General features: G+C 38.1%; 1 protein-coding gene across 2 annotated transcripts in view; it reads left to right on the top strand.

Moving 5' to 3' along the window:
* CREBRF (CREB3 regulatory factor) overlaps nt 1-16,792 on the top strand; it is a 57,707-nt gene that overhangs the window by 8,851 nt on the left and 32,064 nt on the right. For both annotated transcript variants that reach the window (XM_038534738.1, XM_038534739.1), the window contains exons 2-4: nt 10,566-10,771; nt 12,788-12,913; nt 14,813-15,899. In XM_038534738.1, coding sequence (XP_038390666.1) covers nt 10,763-10,771; nt 12,788-12,913; nt 14,813-15,899 — 1,222 coding nt within the window. In that variant the 5' untranslated portion in view covers nt 10,566-10,762. The remainder of the gene's footprint in view (nt 1-10,565; nt 10,772-12,787; nt 12,914-14,812; nt 15,900-16,792) is intronic.

Below are 16,792 nucleotides of genomic sequence, written 5' to 3'. Positions count from 1 at the left end.
CCAAAGAGGCAGCCATCCTTTCTCAGTGTTGAAAGAAATGACTGCAAAACTGTTCACAACCACTTTGTAGCCTTATGCCCATAACCCATGTACTAGCTGTTCTGTAGTCCTATGCCAGTGGTATAGCCCATTTCACACAATGGGAAGGAATTTGAAGAAGATTTCAAAACTGTTGTGTATATTTTTGCTAGGTTTGAAAAGTCAAATCTGAGAAAGGAGAGAGGAGACAATAAAGTTAAAGGGAGAGCCTAGATCTCTGATAACAGCAGTGCTGAAGATGCCTGGGTGGCTCAGTGGTTAAACAGCAGTGCTGAAGTTGTTAGGGTACGTCCCAAGTGTCTTGGGAAAGCTATTCCCCTTGAATATTCCAGTATGGCTCAAGTGTGTTTGCTTGCACCACTGTCTGTTTCTATGCTGCTGTCTTTAACCCTGCTGTTCTTTTTTTACATTTTGTAGATTTCTGCTGAACAGCTCAGAAAACTAAATGATTCTTTAAATTTTAGTGTTTAATCTGCATAAAATATTTTGTTTTGATTAAAAATGGGGGTGGGAAGAGAGGGAACAGTGTGTAACATGTATCAGTCCCAATGCCTGGATTCAGTTGGTTTAAATAAATTTTAACCCTATTTCTACTACTCTCTCCTCACTAGACAAGAATTCTCTCTGAGAATTCTGAGTCTTCAGAATTGACTGAAATTCAAATAATGCTTTTCCTGGAAGTCTAAAAGACAATTCAGGAGCACAATTTTAAGTGTTTTTATCATGTGATACCACAGTGGTTCGAGACTCAAATTAACGTGCTAACTACTAGATAATTCCAGAGCACATAAAAGGTCCTTAATAAATACACAGTTGACCTTTGAACAATATGGGGGTTAGGGGCACTGACCCCCTCCACCTCCATGCAGTTGAAACTCATGGATAATTTTTGACTCTTCAAAAACTTGACTAATAGCCTGCTGTTGACCAGATATGGATAACCAGATGTTATCCATAAACATTTGGCTAACATATATTTTGTTTATATTATATACTGTATTCTTACAATAAAGTAAGCTGGAAAAAATATTAAGAATCATAAGGAAGAGAGCATACATGTACAGTATTATACTCTACTTACTGGAAAAAATCCACATACAGGTGGCCCACACTGTTCAAACCTGTTATTCAAGGGTCAGCTGTATACTAAATGACTTCTTTGCAGTGTCCTCTTTGTATGTGAACAAAGTTGCACCTCTGACTCCTCCTTATCCAGAAGGACCTGTGGTCTTAGAGGATTTCCCACTGGTCAACTATTGTGTGGATTCCTGTGCTGGACAAGGCATTGCTTTTAGCACTGTAGTGAAATAGAGATGGGATGTAATGGTTGTTCTCAAAAAACTTTACAGTCTAGTTAGTAGTGGAGACGAGATTAGGGAGGAGGAAAAGAAAAACCATTGTGAGCAAAGGCATGAAAGGCTAGAGCCTCACTTTTGGAAATTCTGAGTGGAGTGAAGTGGGATAGTAAGTACCTCAAGGATTTTGGTGGGATTGTAAGATCAAGCTAATATTAGAGTTATAGGACAGTAGTGGAAAATAGACTGGAAAGATAGTTTCATTATATCTGAGTATTTTGAACATTATCCAAGAAATCTTTGGGAGTTGCTGAAAACTTATAAGCACAGTGCTAATACGAAGTGGTTGTTTAGGGAGAAAATGGAACATAAGAGCTGGAAAGAGAGGGGCTGGCGAAAGGAACATCTGTAGGGCAATTATTGGAATGGTAAATATAAAATGATGAGGTCAAAGTAAAGGTTGAGAAAGTGGGAAGGGCAAAGACAAATACATGCACGTGTGCTGAGTACAAGGTAAGTTGCCAGCATATCTTTGTTAAAGAGAACTGGCATGATTTAACAAAGTGTTGGGGGAGGAGAAAGAAAAAGAGTCAGGTTTGAGATCAGTGTTCTAAGCCTGGATGTCTGAGACATGATGTGATTACTGACAGAATGGAAATGTTTGAAGAGAGAGGTGGCATGCTGTGTCTGAGGTCATGCTATTTGAATAACCATGGAAATACCTGGTTCTCAGGTGGCAAGGCTCTGTGCATTCATGCATTTAGATTGAAGATGTAGATTTGGGAGTCTTCTGGAGAAGAGGCACTGCAAGTAGAGATGGTCTCTATGATAGGTTTGCACAGAGGCATTTACTGAATGGTCTCAGATAAATCTCTTATCCTTGCTGAACTTTTTTTGTTAATGTAAAAATGGTTGGGCAGAGGGTAGGAGATAGCAGTGATGCTAATATGTACCCTAACTACTACTCCCAAGTTTTTTTTTTATCAAATGACAGGGCATAGCAGTGTGCCTTGTAGTCTATAAACAGTGATACAAATATAGACTGTGAATATTTTGTTGCCAGTGGTAACCAAGTGTGGCTGGGGTTAGAAATGCATTCTTTGGTTCTGTCTTAAACTGTCCCATGCTCTTACTCTTTGCTCCAAACAACTTAATTGACAAGTATCAATGCTGCAGGAAGCCCCTACTGTTGTGTAATTGATAGTTTAAGAAATAAAAAGTATCTCTTCCTGTTCAACTCACATTGATCCGGACTCCTGTTTTAATGCTCTTTCTTTTTGGTTCCCAAAGAGTTTTAACTAAGCTCCCATATGTTGTCTTTGTAGGCAAGAGATTAAAGTTGGGCAGAAGCCTTTGGAAAGGAATCAAATAAAATTCTGAGAGGTCTTATGTCTTCCTCCAAGATTGCATTCTAAGGAGAGATATTTTTGAGATTCAGTATCTTTTCTTAGCTCTTCAGGAGTCTCAGTAAAATGTAATTATTTTGTTTAATTAAAGGTGGCAAACCTAACTCAACCCCCATATTTTTAAAACTTTCTTGAGTGTGAAGATAAAAGGGGACTATTGGATTGACCCAAGGATAGAGAGTCCACAAAGCAGTATGGTAAAAGGATCATTATCTGCTTATAGTGTGATGATGAGTACTGCTTGGCTAGGAAAATCATCTTTTCTCATCTAATCTGAGGGAAAAGATATGTCTTCTCTCTCTTTACCTTCCTCTGTCTTCAAGACCTGCAGTAGCAGGGTTTGGAAAATAAATAATGGGGGGTCTTTTGCTAATAATTCCAGACAGAAACCATAATCATCTAGTTTGAAGTGTATTTACCTATTTTCTATATTTTGGAGTCCAGAGAACTGCTGTTGAAGGGTAGCGAACAGGGATTCACTTGGAGTTGTGTTCATAGGATTTATATCACATAGTAAAGGGAGAATGTGGCACCCACCATTCACCCAGTGTGTACCTTGCATGAGCAGCATATACTTCCTCAGTGGTATAGGGATTTGTGGATCTCTGATTTCTGCTCTGCTATGAACCAGGTAGTGGCTTGATTCACTAAACATCTGAAAAACTATTGTTTAGTAGAACTATTTTGTTTACTGTTTTGCTGTGTCCTTTTCAAAAGGAAAGGAATTGTTGAGTGGGATATAAGAAGTATGGCAGGATGGGTTGAATGTGGCTAATGGGTCCTGGTCAGCTAAGGAACTTGGGCAAACTGATAAACTGTCTTTCTTGCCAAACAGGGGAGCTTCTTGGGGTATATATACATACCGTACAAACTTAAATTGCCAAGTCAGTGGTCTTTCCTCCCTTCCCTCCCCTCTCTTCTCTTTCATCTTTACTTGGGGATTAAGCCTCAGGAAAAATTATTTAAGTTTGAGGGTCAGGACAGTTAGCACATCTTACAACTGTGGATCTGGTACAGTTTAAAGACAACAGAGAGAGAACCCAGGGAGTCTGCACACATGAAAGAAATGATGAGCAACAAAGATTATGAAAGATCAAAATAAACCATAGTATGTGAACTATATAATGGTATAAATGTGTTGGTATTTCTTACCTCAAAAAAATTTTTTAATGTTTTTCATTGTAAAGTTTTTCCATTGAAACCATTTTTGAGGGTCCAGTTCAATGGCATAGGACACTGACAATCTTGTTTAACTATTTCTAGAACATTTTTCTCATCCTAGACAGAAACTCTGTGCCCATTAAACAGTAACTCTCCCAGCCTCTGGTAACCTCTGTTCTACTTTCTGTTCAGTGAATTTCCCTATTCTAGTACCTCATATAAAGGGAATCATGTAGTATTTGTCCTTTTGTGTCTGGTTTATTTCAGCATAATGTTTTTAAGGTTCATCCATGATCAGAATTTTATTCATTTTTATGGCTGAATAATGTTCCATTGTATGTATTACCATTTTTTGTTTAGCCATTGATCTGTTAATGGCCACTAGGGGTGTTTCCACCTTTCAATTATTGCGAATAGCGTAGCTGTGAACATGGGTGTGCATGTATCTGTTTGAGTCCCTGCTCTCAGTTCTTCTTCTTTTTTTTTTTAAAGATTTCTTTATTTATTCATGATAGACATGGAGAGAGAGAGAGGCAGAAACACAGGAAGAGGGAGAAGCAGGCTCCATGCCGGGAGCCCGATATGGGACTCGATCCTGGGACTCCAGGATTGCGCCCTGGGCCAAAGACAGGTGCTAAACCGCTGAGCCACCCAGGGATCCCCCTGCTTTCAGTTCTTTTGGGTATATACCCAGATGTGGAATTGCTGGATCATATGATAATTCCATGTTTAGCTTTGTGTGAAACTGCTAAAGCGTCCCAGCTGCACCATTTTATTTTACATTCCTACCAACATTGCACAAAGGTTCCAGTTTTTCCATATCCTCCTCAATATCCTCGACGTGTTATTTTCCAGTTTTTGGATAATAACCATCCTAATGGGTGTGTCAATTTTTTTTTAACATCTATTCTGATGAACATTGGGTGACTCAAAAGTGCTGCTTACTATTGTGAGGAGCCAGTTCCCTTAAGCTAACTAAAAGGGAACAGTGCCCTAAGCCAGTGCCATATAAAAGTGGAGCTGTAGGGATTTTGGCCATCGTATATATAGTATCTGCTTTTTCATAAGACATTTTCATTTATAAATTGGTTTACATTGTTCAACCTTTTAGAAACATGTGGACTCTCAGAAATCAGCCGAATCCCTCAGATTCAGAAGAGGCAAAATTTAGGGGCTCTTGGATGTGTTTAAGCTGTCTGGGGCACTCTAGTTAGTTCTTGGGTTTGGCTTTCAAAGTTTGGATTAGTAGTTTAAGCAGTCCAATGGATGAGGTTTTGTAAAAGTCCTTTGGCCTTATCTATCCTCTTACTTCACCTTTTACCTTGCCTAATGTACATAGTAAGCCTCAACAAATTTTTAAGTGGAGAACCAAAAAAACAAAAACAACAACAACAACAAACAAACAAACAAAAAAAACAGGAAAGGACCTAGTAAAAAAGGTTATGAAAGGTACTGAGCTGTGGCCATCTTCAAGTGACACCATTGCTGCTCATAAATCAGTCATTTGCTCCATTTCATTTGTAGGGGAGGAAAACTTCCTCTTTTCTCTTTTGGCTAGTCTAATATAGTTAAATTAACACAAGACAGATTAACAAGAGAAAAAAAAATTAATTTCGTATATATGGAAGCTCATCAAAATATGAGATTCAAAGAAATGACCAAAGCCAGCAGCTTTTATACCTTTTAGACAAAGAAGCAATAAGAGTTAAGGATTGACAAGACAAAAAAAAAAAAAAAAGAATTGACAAGACAAAGATGTTTGGGCTTGGGGTAGCAAATTAATGAAGAAATAACAAGGTTTATTTATACAGTCTTCTTGGCCCTGAATTGCCTCTCTGGTGGTAAGGATGCCTTCGTCTCCCAGGTGTAGAGGAAGGCACATGGGGAAATTTATTTCTTGTTTTCAGGGGGACAGAGGAGGGTCGGTGTCTTTCTTGGACTAGCTCTTTCTTCAGTAACTTCAATTAAAAACAATATGCCAGGGTGGCATATTTTGGGGTGGCCTACGCCAAACTGCATCACATTGTTTCAGAGAGAGCTAGTTTTCTGTTAATATTTTCCTGTGCCTAGGAGAGCTGCTGTTGAATAGTTTTGAATGAGCCAACGTGCAGAAAATCTGTTGACAAATATTCTGATAGACAACAATCTTCTCTCCCTTGAATAACCTGTAAAACTCTATTGGGAACTGATGAGCCAGAGTTGTGAATAAAAGGAATTCATGGGGTACCTAGGTGGCTCAGTTGATTAAGTGTCTCCCTTTGGCTCAGGCTGTGATCCAGGGCGTGCTGTCAGCAGGGAATCTGCTCCTCCCTCTCCCTCTTTGCTCTCTCTTAAGTAAATAAATCCTTTTTTTTTTTTTATAAAGGAATTCATAACTAGGGGAATTAATTTAGCCTTTCCTTTAAGGTGTTGTGATTTTGTTGTCATTGTTTTAAATAGCACTAGTCTTGAGGCCTGCTTTTGAGGGCAGGGTAGAGGATTTTAGAATCCAGTAAGTTTGGGAAATTCTATCTCCTCTAGCTACCTGCTGGTGATTTATAATGCACATTAGCATTCTAGCATCTTAAGGTTTGCAAGAAGTCCTGCATAAAGGCAGAATATCAGTTTTAATGTGTTTTCCAAACTTCATAACCCTTTTTGTTGAATAGCCATTTAACATTTCTTGAAACAAATATTTCTTAGATTACAGATTGGGAAATGAGACCATTGCTTTTAAAGTATATAACTTTAGTATCAAAGCTTTGAGTAACATATGGGTATTCTTGAGCCCAAAGAAGTGTGAAGGCATCCTGATAAAAAGCAAGTGGTTACACTTGTTATTTGACCATCTAAACATTAATGTACTCTTTGTATATGTTTCCCTGGTATAGGAGATGGTTTGGGAGCAGTATATCATTATGGAAGATTCTGTAAAATGGTAATTGCTGTAGAAACCTTTATTTTTTCTTTCCCTTCCATTTCTGGGTGGGGAATTTTGTTCATGATTTTTTCTTTTTTTTCTTTTTTTTTTTTTTAATTTTTATTTATTTATGATAGTCACACACAGAGAGAGAGAGAGAGGCAGAGACACAGGCAGAGGGAGAAGCAGGCTCCATGCACCGGGAGCCAGACGTGGGATTCGATCCCGGGTCTCCAGGATCGCGCCCTGGGCCAAAGGCAGGCGCCAAACCGCTGCGCCACCCAGGGATCCCCTGATTTTTTCACAATAAGCATATAGAATGATACCAAGCATTTTGGAAAATGGGTGCAAAACCTTGGAGATAAAGATAATTGGTTGTGATCTTGGCTCATTAGTTTTAGAAAATGAAAAGACCTTCTGTTGGGGGGAGAATTGGCCCTTCCCCCATCCTGTTTGCTGCTACCTGAAAGCCTGGAAGAAGCAACAAAGGACCCTTAACTATCCCAGGAGGAAAAAAAAACAAAAACAAAACAAAACAAAAAAACTATCCCAGAAGAATGTGCTCAACTCTTTACGTGGTGGATACCCTCTCTTTGGGAATTGGTGTCTTTAAAACACTTAACCCTGTTGCCAATAGCTGTCACGGATGTTGAGTTTCTGAGATGGACTAGCTGTGGATCAAAAGAAAGCATTGGCAAAATATACCTATTGATAATAACCTTTCAAATTTATTTTATTAGTACATCCTAATTTAATATCTCATTCAATTCTCATAACATCCCTGTAATATAGTTAGAGGAGAATAATTATGATTCTTCAATTGAGTGCTAAGGCATAAATTTAAATAACTTGCTCAAATTCATAAGGCTGCTTAGTTTTAATTATGGCATCAAAACTGGATTCCAGGTCTCCTGTCAAGTGCTACAAACAAGTGCTCTTTTTGCTGACTGCATTGACAAATTAGTTTTGATGTTAAGCGTTTAAATAAAAATTTAAAGGTTTCTCCTGTTATGCAAAAGCAGAGGGCTCCTATGAAACCTTTCGTAAGTGGAAATGGCATAAAGCAGAGAAGCACTTACCATTAATTATGTGTAAAAGTTTTGAGCATTCCCAGGCCAGAGAATAACCTCTCATAGGATTTTATGATACCTTAGGATACATCTTGCTAACGTATGCACAAAACAAATCTAGATAAAGCCCAGATGTTCAGAGACACAGTTCAGAGCTGTTGCAGATTTGTACTGAGATGCTGAGTGGTTCCCAGGGAAGGAGTTGAATGGGGCACCTGCTGCTCTGCTTGGGGTCTTGTGCTGCCTCTGTAAGGGTCCAATGCACAATGTACGTGTAACACTATTTTCATAAAAATAAAAATCCTCTTTGGATTTCTTTCAGTTAGCAAAACCAGGTACCAATGTAGATCTTTGTTAAAGCAAAGTGGTGTAACATGAACTTCAAAAGTGGGGTTACCTGTTTTGCATTTTTATTTTATAGTTTTATGGCTTAAAATATTTGGTGCCTAGGGCAGCCCGGGTGGCTCAGCCTTTTGGCGCTGCCTTCAGCCCAGGGCATGATTCTGGGGACCGGGATCAAGTCCCGCGTTGGGCTCCCTGCATGGAGCCTGCTTCTCCCTCTGCCTGTGTCTCTGCCTCTCTCTCTGTCTCTCCCATGAATATATAAATAAAATCTTTTAAAAAAAATTTGGTGCCTAGAAAACTAGTAATAGTTGTGTTTTCTTTCGAGAAATGAGAAAATGAGACTTAAAAAGATTGACCTACCCACTGTGATATAGTTTGCAAGTGAGAGCTACAACTAGAACTTGGCCATTTTTTTGTAGTGTTTTGATAAACCAAGCTGTGGTAGATGGTGTCTTTAGTTGATGGCAGTAAGTATTTGTTGAATAGGATTTAATCTTTTCTTGAGGCTTCAGCCCTGTTTCTTAGTAAGGGTAAACCTCATGTTTTAGAGAATATCAAACTTTTTTCCCAGATCCAGGTTATAGGCCAGGATTATATTGACCCACTTCACTGATTGCATCACTTGAGTCATATACCTTTTTGGAGTCTAAGAAATAGGTCTAGAAAAGGCAACCCACTGGAGCACCTGGATTGTTCAGTCCATTAAGCATCAAACTCCTAATTTCGGCTCAGGTCATGATCTCAGGGTTGTGAGATCAAGCCCCACGTCACTTAAGATTCTCTCCTTCTTCCTTCCCCCACCCCTTAAAAATAAGAAAGAAGGAAAAGGCAACTGACTGTGTTACTCACAGGAATCAAGGGAAGAATCAGAACTGAGATTATATATCAGCAGTAGGACCAAGGCATGAGACTGCGTAAGACGGAACCAGACCAGAACTGGCCTTTGGCAGGAGCCTAGACTGTGGCATTGGATTGAGATGCATAGTTAAATCTGTTTCTAGGCCCAGGATAGGCACTTGATGGTGTTTCCTAGGCTAGAACAGCAAGGTAGGAATGACAGCCCACCAGAGGAGTGAGCCTAGCAAAGATCCAGAAAATAGAAATGGCTGTCAATTTATTAATCTAATTAAGTGGAACAATTATTGACTCTCTTGTTGACAATCTCTTGTTCTGCAGAGGCCTTTGAAATTGATGCAATGTACTGCTCTAACCCTCTCTAGTCCAGATGTGATACGTATGGAGCAGTTTGGTTTAACTTGGCTTTTTGCATCAATCTAAGAAACAATACTGCAACTAGCCTGAATGAGAGCAAGGTGTTGAGTGTAAGACAGTGATTCTCAAATTTTAGAGAGAATCGGAATTGCCTAGAGGGCTTGTTAAAACATATAACTGGGAGAAACACTCCCAGAGTTTCTGCTTTAGTTGGTCTGGGCTGGAGCCTAAAATTTTGCAATTGTAACAAAAACCAAGTTGTTGCTGGTCCTGGGATCACACTTTGAGGACCACTAATCTAGGAATAGATGATGAAGTGGATATAAACTGTTTAGTTACTCTTAATTAAGGCCTTCACAGAGGAGGGAAAAGGGAATTAGCATTTAAATTTAAGTTTCTGCCACAATTAAGACTTTGTGCTAGGTGATTTGCCATCATTACTTAATCTAACCCTTAAAACCCTCTGCAGATGGAAATTTTCCTATTTTCCCCCACAGCATAAACATGTTAAAAACTTACTGGAATAATTCTTACTTCAAGGACAGCTTTCACTTCTAACTTAAAGCATAATGTTGCATATGCCATTATGAATGTGATTTAATGCAGAGGATGTGTTAAATTCCATTGTTGGCTTTTAGATGTTTATTACTCTTCTTATAGATTTATAAGAGATACAAAATGTAGATTAGTTTTGTAGTAATGATTATACAATAGATGGAATTAAGGGTTCAGACATACTTTCTCATATAGAACATAAAGTGAACAAGAGCTTTACTCTAACATTAGGTATAATACATCTTTCAGATCACAAGAAAAGATAAGCCTCAGTTAATTTTGTCAGGGTGTTTTCATTCTTTTTTTTTTTTTTTTGTTTTTTTTTTTTTTTTTTTTTTTTTTTTTTTTTTTTTTTTTTTTTCATTCTTTTTTTAATGTTGCCAATTGATTATTGACCTGTCCATTTTAAGAAACAAATAAAGAGAGGAATGATGAATTTCAGAATAGTTGATACTAAGAAATGACCAAATTCTTGAGATTGCAAAGATAAGACTCCTTTAAAGTGTTCTTTGTTAATGTCATTTTTGAAAGGTCAACTTTTTAATGGTGTTCAGTGAAGTTACTTTGTGCTCTTGTTTGACAGATTCACACAGAAATTTTTAAAAAAGTAAAAAGCAAAAGCAGCGATCCAAGCATTTGAATTGAAGGCATTCCGGGAAAACCTGCCATTTATTGTGAAAATCGTCTTTGATCTTGAAATTAAAAGTAAACCTGGAAAGGAATTTACAAACGAGGAAAAAAAAAAGTTTGGGATCGGACTCACAGGATCTGGGCTTGGAAATGCCTCAGGTAAATCATACAGAGTAGGTGCAAAGTTTTATATTTTCCCTACTGCAGAAAGTCAATACCACTGGTTCTGTAAGTTCTCTGAATCTTAACACAACTTGACCAACTCCCTTTTTAAGACATTTTACTTCTGATCTCAGCTATTTCTGAATATGTGTCCTTCCTTCCTTTGCTCTCATTTCCTCTTTTGCTACAGCTTTGAAATTATTTTAATGAACTTGACGCTGGAAGCATGTTGAATGCGAAGTTGTTTAGAAAGGGGGCGGATCTGCTGGCTTTATGGAGGCTCACCCAACTCCCCTGAAAATTAATTTGCCACAGAAAGCCCACTTCCATCTCCTTGTCTACTTCTGATTCCCAGTCATACCTTTCCATTTATGCCTACTGAATTTAAAAGTAGTTAAGAGGAAATAGAGATTTCAACCTTTCTCTTTCATACACATACATATACTATATATATATATACACACACACACACATTCATACACACACACACCTACAAAAGATTACTAAGAATGATTATATCTATTTATATTATGGTAACTACTTTGAATCGATCAGTTCTGGTTTGAGGCAATCATTGAAATAATAAATGAAATCCTGTTTGTCCCCACTGCACATCAGATTTCTTCCTGTCTTCCTTCAGTGGTTAGCTCTTACCCTCTTCCCTCTTTGGGTTCAGTGCTGAGGAGAAACCTAGAAATAAGGAGAGGACAGGAACTCTTAGGTAGCTTCATGTAGAGCCAGGCAGAATTATGCCTTGAGCACAGAAAATAAGCAACTTGCCAGGATTTTCCAGTGGCTCAGAGGTAAAGAAAGGGGATTTGCTAGCTGATATTAAGAAGACCAGTGGCCTAGCCTCCACCCCAGTCCCTGGGCCAAGTAGACTACACATACTGATTTAGAGCTCTTTCCCATTCAGCGCTTAATTTCCTATTTATGGAATACTTGAAGCTAGAGCTATAACACTCTTATTTTGAGCTTGTGGCTTGATAGGGTTGGGGAAAATCAGAGAAAGAAAAGAATGGGTTGGGAAGTACCAGTGAGGAAAAACATTATAGGAGAGTGTGTAAGAAGGCCGGTCTGTGGTAAGTAGAAAGTATATGAATAGGGAAATGTAAGCAAATAGACGAATAGAATTTTTTAAAGTTTCAGCAAAAACTTGCAGAATAAGAACAAAAGGGCAAAGAGGTAATTTTTTATTGCTTTGCAACCTCTTCCTTCATCCAAGTTAGATTTCAGAGTGAGGCCTTTCACTTGTTTGGGTTGCTTTAGGAGTGTGGCCTGGCTTTCCCTCTGGAGTGATTTATATAGATGTTGAAATGGAAAAGGGGGATGGCGAGAAAAGGGGCATCAACTCTGTGTGCCAAGTCTTTTTTCCCTTATTTATTACAAAATGAATTATAACCTTTTTCTGGGATCAAGATTAAGGCTATTGAGCTCATGCCAAGTTTCTGGTCTTACCAGTAAGATTTTTGGATATTTGGCTGATCCTATCTCCATCACCACATTCCTGGAGACATTGTTTGCACTAGAGGTGCCCAAATTGTCTTCCAGCTTGTTTGGGGAAATAAGACCTTAGACTCACTTAGGAGTACAGAATAAGACCAGCTTGCTATCTCTGCAGACCCCAGGAAATAGGGAATTCTCCACATTGAAGAGTTAGAAGAAGGAGTGGTGTTAGAGATGGATTTGAAGAAATGTTCTATAGCTGAATAAAGTACTCATTCGGTATTGAACGCTGATTCTAGTGGCTAAATAAGTTTTAGTTTTTAGAAGTTAGGTGTTAGTAACAGTTGCCACTATTTCTTTTTCTGTTTTTAATGCATCTTCATTATTTTCCTAATTTAAGTTCACAACTTAATGCTAGTTAAATATCTCAAATGTGCTAAAGAGTAGAAAATATACAGAATTGTTGTGAAAATAATAAATTAGTAGGTGTGGGAGCAGGGCTTATGTGTAATAAATTGGCCTTGGAGTAGGCTTTAACTTTCTAAAGTTAAAATCATTCTGTTGCAGCCTAGTGTAAGCGGAATGGATCCGCCTTTTGGGGATGCCTTTCGAAGCCACACCTTTTCAGAACAGACACTAATGAGCACAGATCTCTTAGCAAACAGTTCAGATCCAGATTTCATGTATGAACTGGTAAGTAGCATTTTCTTGGATTCTGCTTTAATTGATTTGGGGTAAAAATGTTGTCATATACTTGTTTTTAATTTATGAATGCCTAAAAAGAAAAAAGAATGTCAAGCTTGGTTCTTGTGACTGTCAGCCTAGTAATTTTAGATGGCTTTATGAATGCATTGAAAATAGTAAGAGGAGTGGAGGGGAGGTGGGTGAGGGGGTGGGTGAAACAGGTGAAAGAGATTAAGAGTATACTTAACTATGATGAGTACTGAGTAATGTATAGAATTGTTGAATCACTATATTGTACACCTAAAACTAATATAACAGTGTATGTTATTTATACTGCAATTTAAAAATGTGTATATGATTATACAAATAAATATGGTATTTTTATATACATGTATGTGCACATACACGTAAGAAAAAATGTGAGAGGAAAGTATATCTAAATATCTTCAAGTCCAGTTTTTGCTGATGAGGATGGGAAGCTGTCTTTTTTGATATACCTAACCCCTAGAGGACTCTTCAACGGAGATATTTAGAAATGATAACACTGAGCAAAGCATATAACACAGAGAATGTGAGGTAAAAATAGCAATTCCAAGTAGTATACTTATCACTTATTCTTTTTTTTTTTTTTAAGATTTTATTTATTTATTCATAGAGACACAGCTAGAGAGAGAGGCAGAGACACAGGCAGAGGGAGAAGCAGGCACCACGCAGGGAGCCTGATGTGGGACTCAATCCCGGGTCTCCAGGATCACACCCTGGGCTGCAGGCGGCGCTAAACCGCTGCGCCACCGGGGCTGCCCCCTTATCACTTATTCTTAAGAAAAATAGACACCTGCGATTCCTAAGAACATTTAAAAAATAACTTTAATTATGGCTTAAGCAACATGGAAGTATATGAAAACTGAATCATTGAATTGTACACTTAATACAATTTTGTGTATTGAATTTTGTGGTCTGCAAACTGTACTTCGTTAAAGCTGTTAGAACACACACACACACACACACACATATGCAAAAACTAAACAAGAATAGCCCCAAATAAATGGAAAAATCAAAGCGGGACAAAACAAACTGGAAAAATGAAAATTTCCTCATTTCCTTCCTGAACCTCCACCTTCTAAACCTATTCCCCAAAGATAAGTACTCCTAACAGAGTTTTTCTGTTCATATATAAATATATGAGTATTTTAAATTGGATGACACATTCATAGATACAGTATTCTGTAACTTAATCCTTTTAATGTAAAGACATATGGTGAGCAGCCTCTCATGCTAGTACATTAGACTGCATTCTTTACTGCATTCTTTTTAATGGCTGCACAGTCTCACTGACATTTTTTAAATCCTATCTCTATTCATGAGGCGTATCACACTCCTGAGGAGTATTGTAGTTCCCATGCCCAGGCGTTGTTAACAAGGGCTTACCAAAGATCTTATCCTTCTGTGATGGAGTTTCAACTCTTCTTTGGTTTGCACTTTGCCTCTATATTTCAGTTCTCACTTAAGAAGACAGATTCTTCTGTGATTAAGGTAAGGTCTTCATTATTTGCTTTGTAATTGAAACTTATTTCAAAGGAGATCCCCAAATCCTTCTAAGTCAAAGATCAGGAAATGTAAACCTTTTTCAGGAAGAGTGTTTATAGTAAAGTTCAAGAGCCCTTGATATTTAGACCATACCTAAGCCTCTCAAGGGACATATTTCTCTCCCCCCCCCCCTTTTTTTTTCCTTGCCCAAGGAAATGATATTATATGGACTGGTAAAGTGACATGTAAATAGCCTTTATCTTAAAATAAAACAGAACAGAGGTCAAGTAATGATTTATCAATTTGGTACATGGGTGTGAGGATGGAGGTGAATATTTCTTTCCTAAAATATGGTGTGTAATTTTTTTAAACTTTTCTCAGGATAGAGAGATGAACTATCAACAGAATCCTAGAGACAACTTCCTTTCTTTGGAGGACTGCAAAGATATTGAAAATCTGGAGTCTTTCACAGATGTCCTGGATAATGAGGGTGCCTTGACCTCAAACTGGGAACAGTGGGATACATACTGTGAAGACTTAACAAAGTACACCAAACTAACTAGCTGTGACATCTGGGGAACAAAAGAAGTGGATTACTTGGGTCTTGATGACTTTTCTAGCCCTTACCAAGATGAAGAGGTCATAAGTAAAACTCCAACTCTGGCCCAGCTGAATAGTGAGGATTCTCAGTCTGTTTCCGATTCCCTTTATTACCCTGATTCACTTTTCAGTGTCAAACAGAATCCCTTGCCCTCTTCATTCCCTAGTAAAAAGATCTCAAACAGAGCAGCTGCCCCTGTGTGTTCTTCTAAGACTCTTCAGGCTGAGGTCCCTTTGTCAGACTGTGTCCAAAAAGCAAGTAAACCCACTTCAAGCACACAGATCATGGTGAAGACCAACATGTATCATAACGAAAAGGTGAACTTTCATGTTGAATGTAAAGACTATGTAAAAAAGGCAAAGGTAAAGATCAACCCAGTGCAGCAGAGCCGGCCCTTGTTGAGCCAGATTCACGCAGATGCAGCAAAGGAGAATACCTGCTACTGTGGTGCAGTAGCAAAGAGACCAGAGAAAAAAGGGATGGAGCCTCTTCAGGGTCATGCCACTCCAGCTTTGCCTTTTAAAGAAACCCAGGAACTATTACTCAGTCCCCTGTCCCAGGAGGGTCCTGGGTCAATTGCAGCGGGAGAGAGTAGCAGCCTTTCTGCCAGCACATTGGTCTCAGATTCATCCCAGAAAAAAGAAGAGCACAATTACTCCCTTTTTGTCTCCGACAACTTGGGTGAACAGCCAACCAAATGCAGTCCTGAAGAAGATGAGGAAGACGAGGAGGATGTTGATGATGAGGACCATGATGAAGGATTTGGTAGTGAGCATGAACTTTCTGAAAATGAGGAGGAAGAAGAAGAGGAAGAGGATTATGAAGATGACAAAGATGATGATATTAGTGACACTTTCTCTGAGCCAGGTATGGCAATGCTTGGAGGCTTACCAAACTGACCTTTCTCCTATTGAGATATCGATGGTTTCTTTATCTTAGTTTGGGGATTCAATTCAAGATATTCAATTAATATCTTGGCTCAGATATATAATTGCTTTTTTTCTATTCAGGCAGTTCTAAAATAATCACTTTTGCTCATATAGTGATTCATAGGCTGATTCTTCGAGGGCTTCTTAATTTATCTTATGTTAAGGGACTTAATTTGTTACTCTCTGAGAAGCTGTGCAAAGATGCCAAGAATTGATCGATTAAAAAAATGTTCTATTTATATACATGTCCCTCTATTATAATTGAGGCAGGTTAGGAGTGCCCACATGGTAAACCAAGTAATGATGGTTTATATTACTCATGCTTATAACCAACAAGGCCTACTTAATGAATAATGTAAAAAAAGAGCTTTTTCGTGTCTGCCATCTTTCCATTCACACAGTATTTTTCCATTTAAGAAAAATACATGCTGTAATTTAATGAGCATGAAGGATACTCTGCTTTATTTATATACAGTACATATAAATAAAAGGGAAAAAGAAAATGAAACTTGTGGGAACTGGTTCACTTCATTTAGCATTTACATGCTTGGGCTGTTGCCACTGTTGGCTTGTGCAGTATTTATGAAAATGGTATTGCCAAGTGGCACACAGTTTAAAATGCAGAAAGAAGCGAAGATCTTCAAATTTTTAAAAAAGTTATTCAAAGTTTTCTTCAAAATTATTTTCTTCAAAAATAGTGTTGATGCTGTAACTTGTACGTAAAAATAAGTTATTTTTAAAACCTTAGAAATTGTCAGAGACCCCTTTTGTTATAATTACTGGAATTTTTGGCAGTGTAAAGATTGGTATTTAATTTTCAGAAAGGTTTTT

Source organism: Canis lupus, chromosome 4, assembly GCF_011100685.1.
Source record: "Canis lupus familiaris isolate Mischka breed German Shepherd chromosome 4, alternate assembly UU_Cfam_GSD_1.0, whole genome shotgun sequence".
In the NCBI taxonomy this organism is placed as follows: Eukaryota; Metazoa; Chordata; class Mammalia; order Carnivora; family Canidae; genus Canis; species Canis lupus.
Note: the sequence above shows the minus strand (reverse complement) of the source record. Positions and strands in the feature narration are given on the sequence as shown.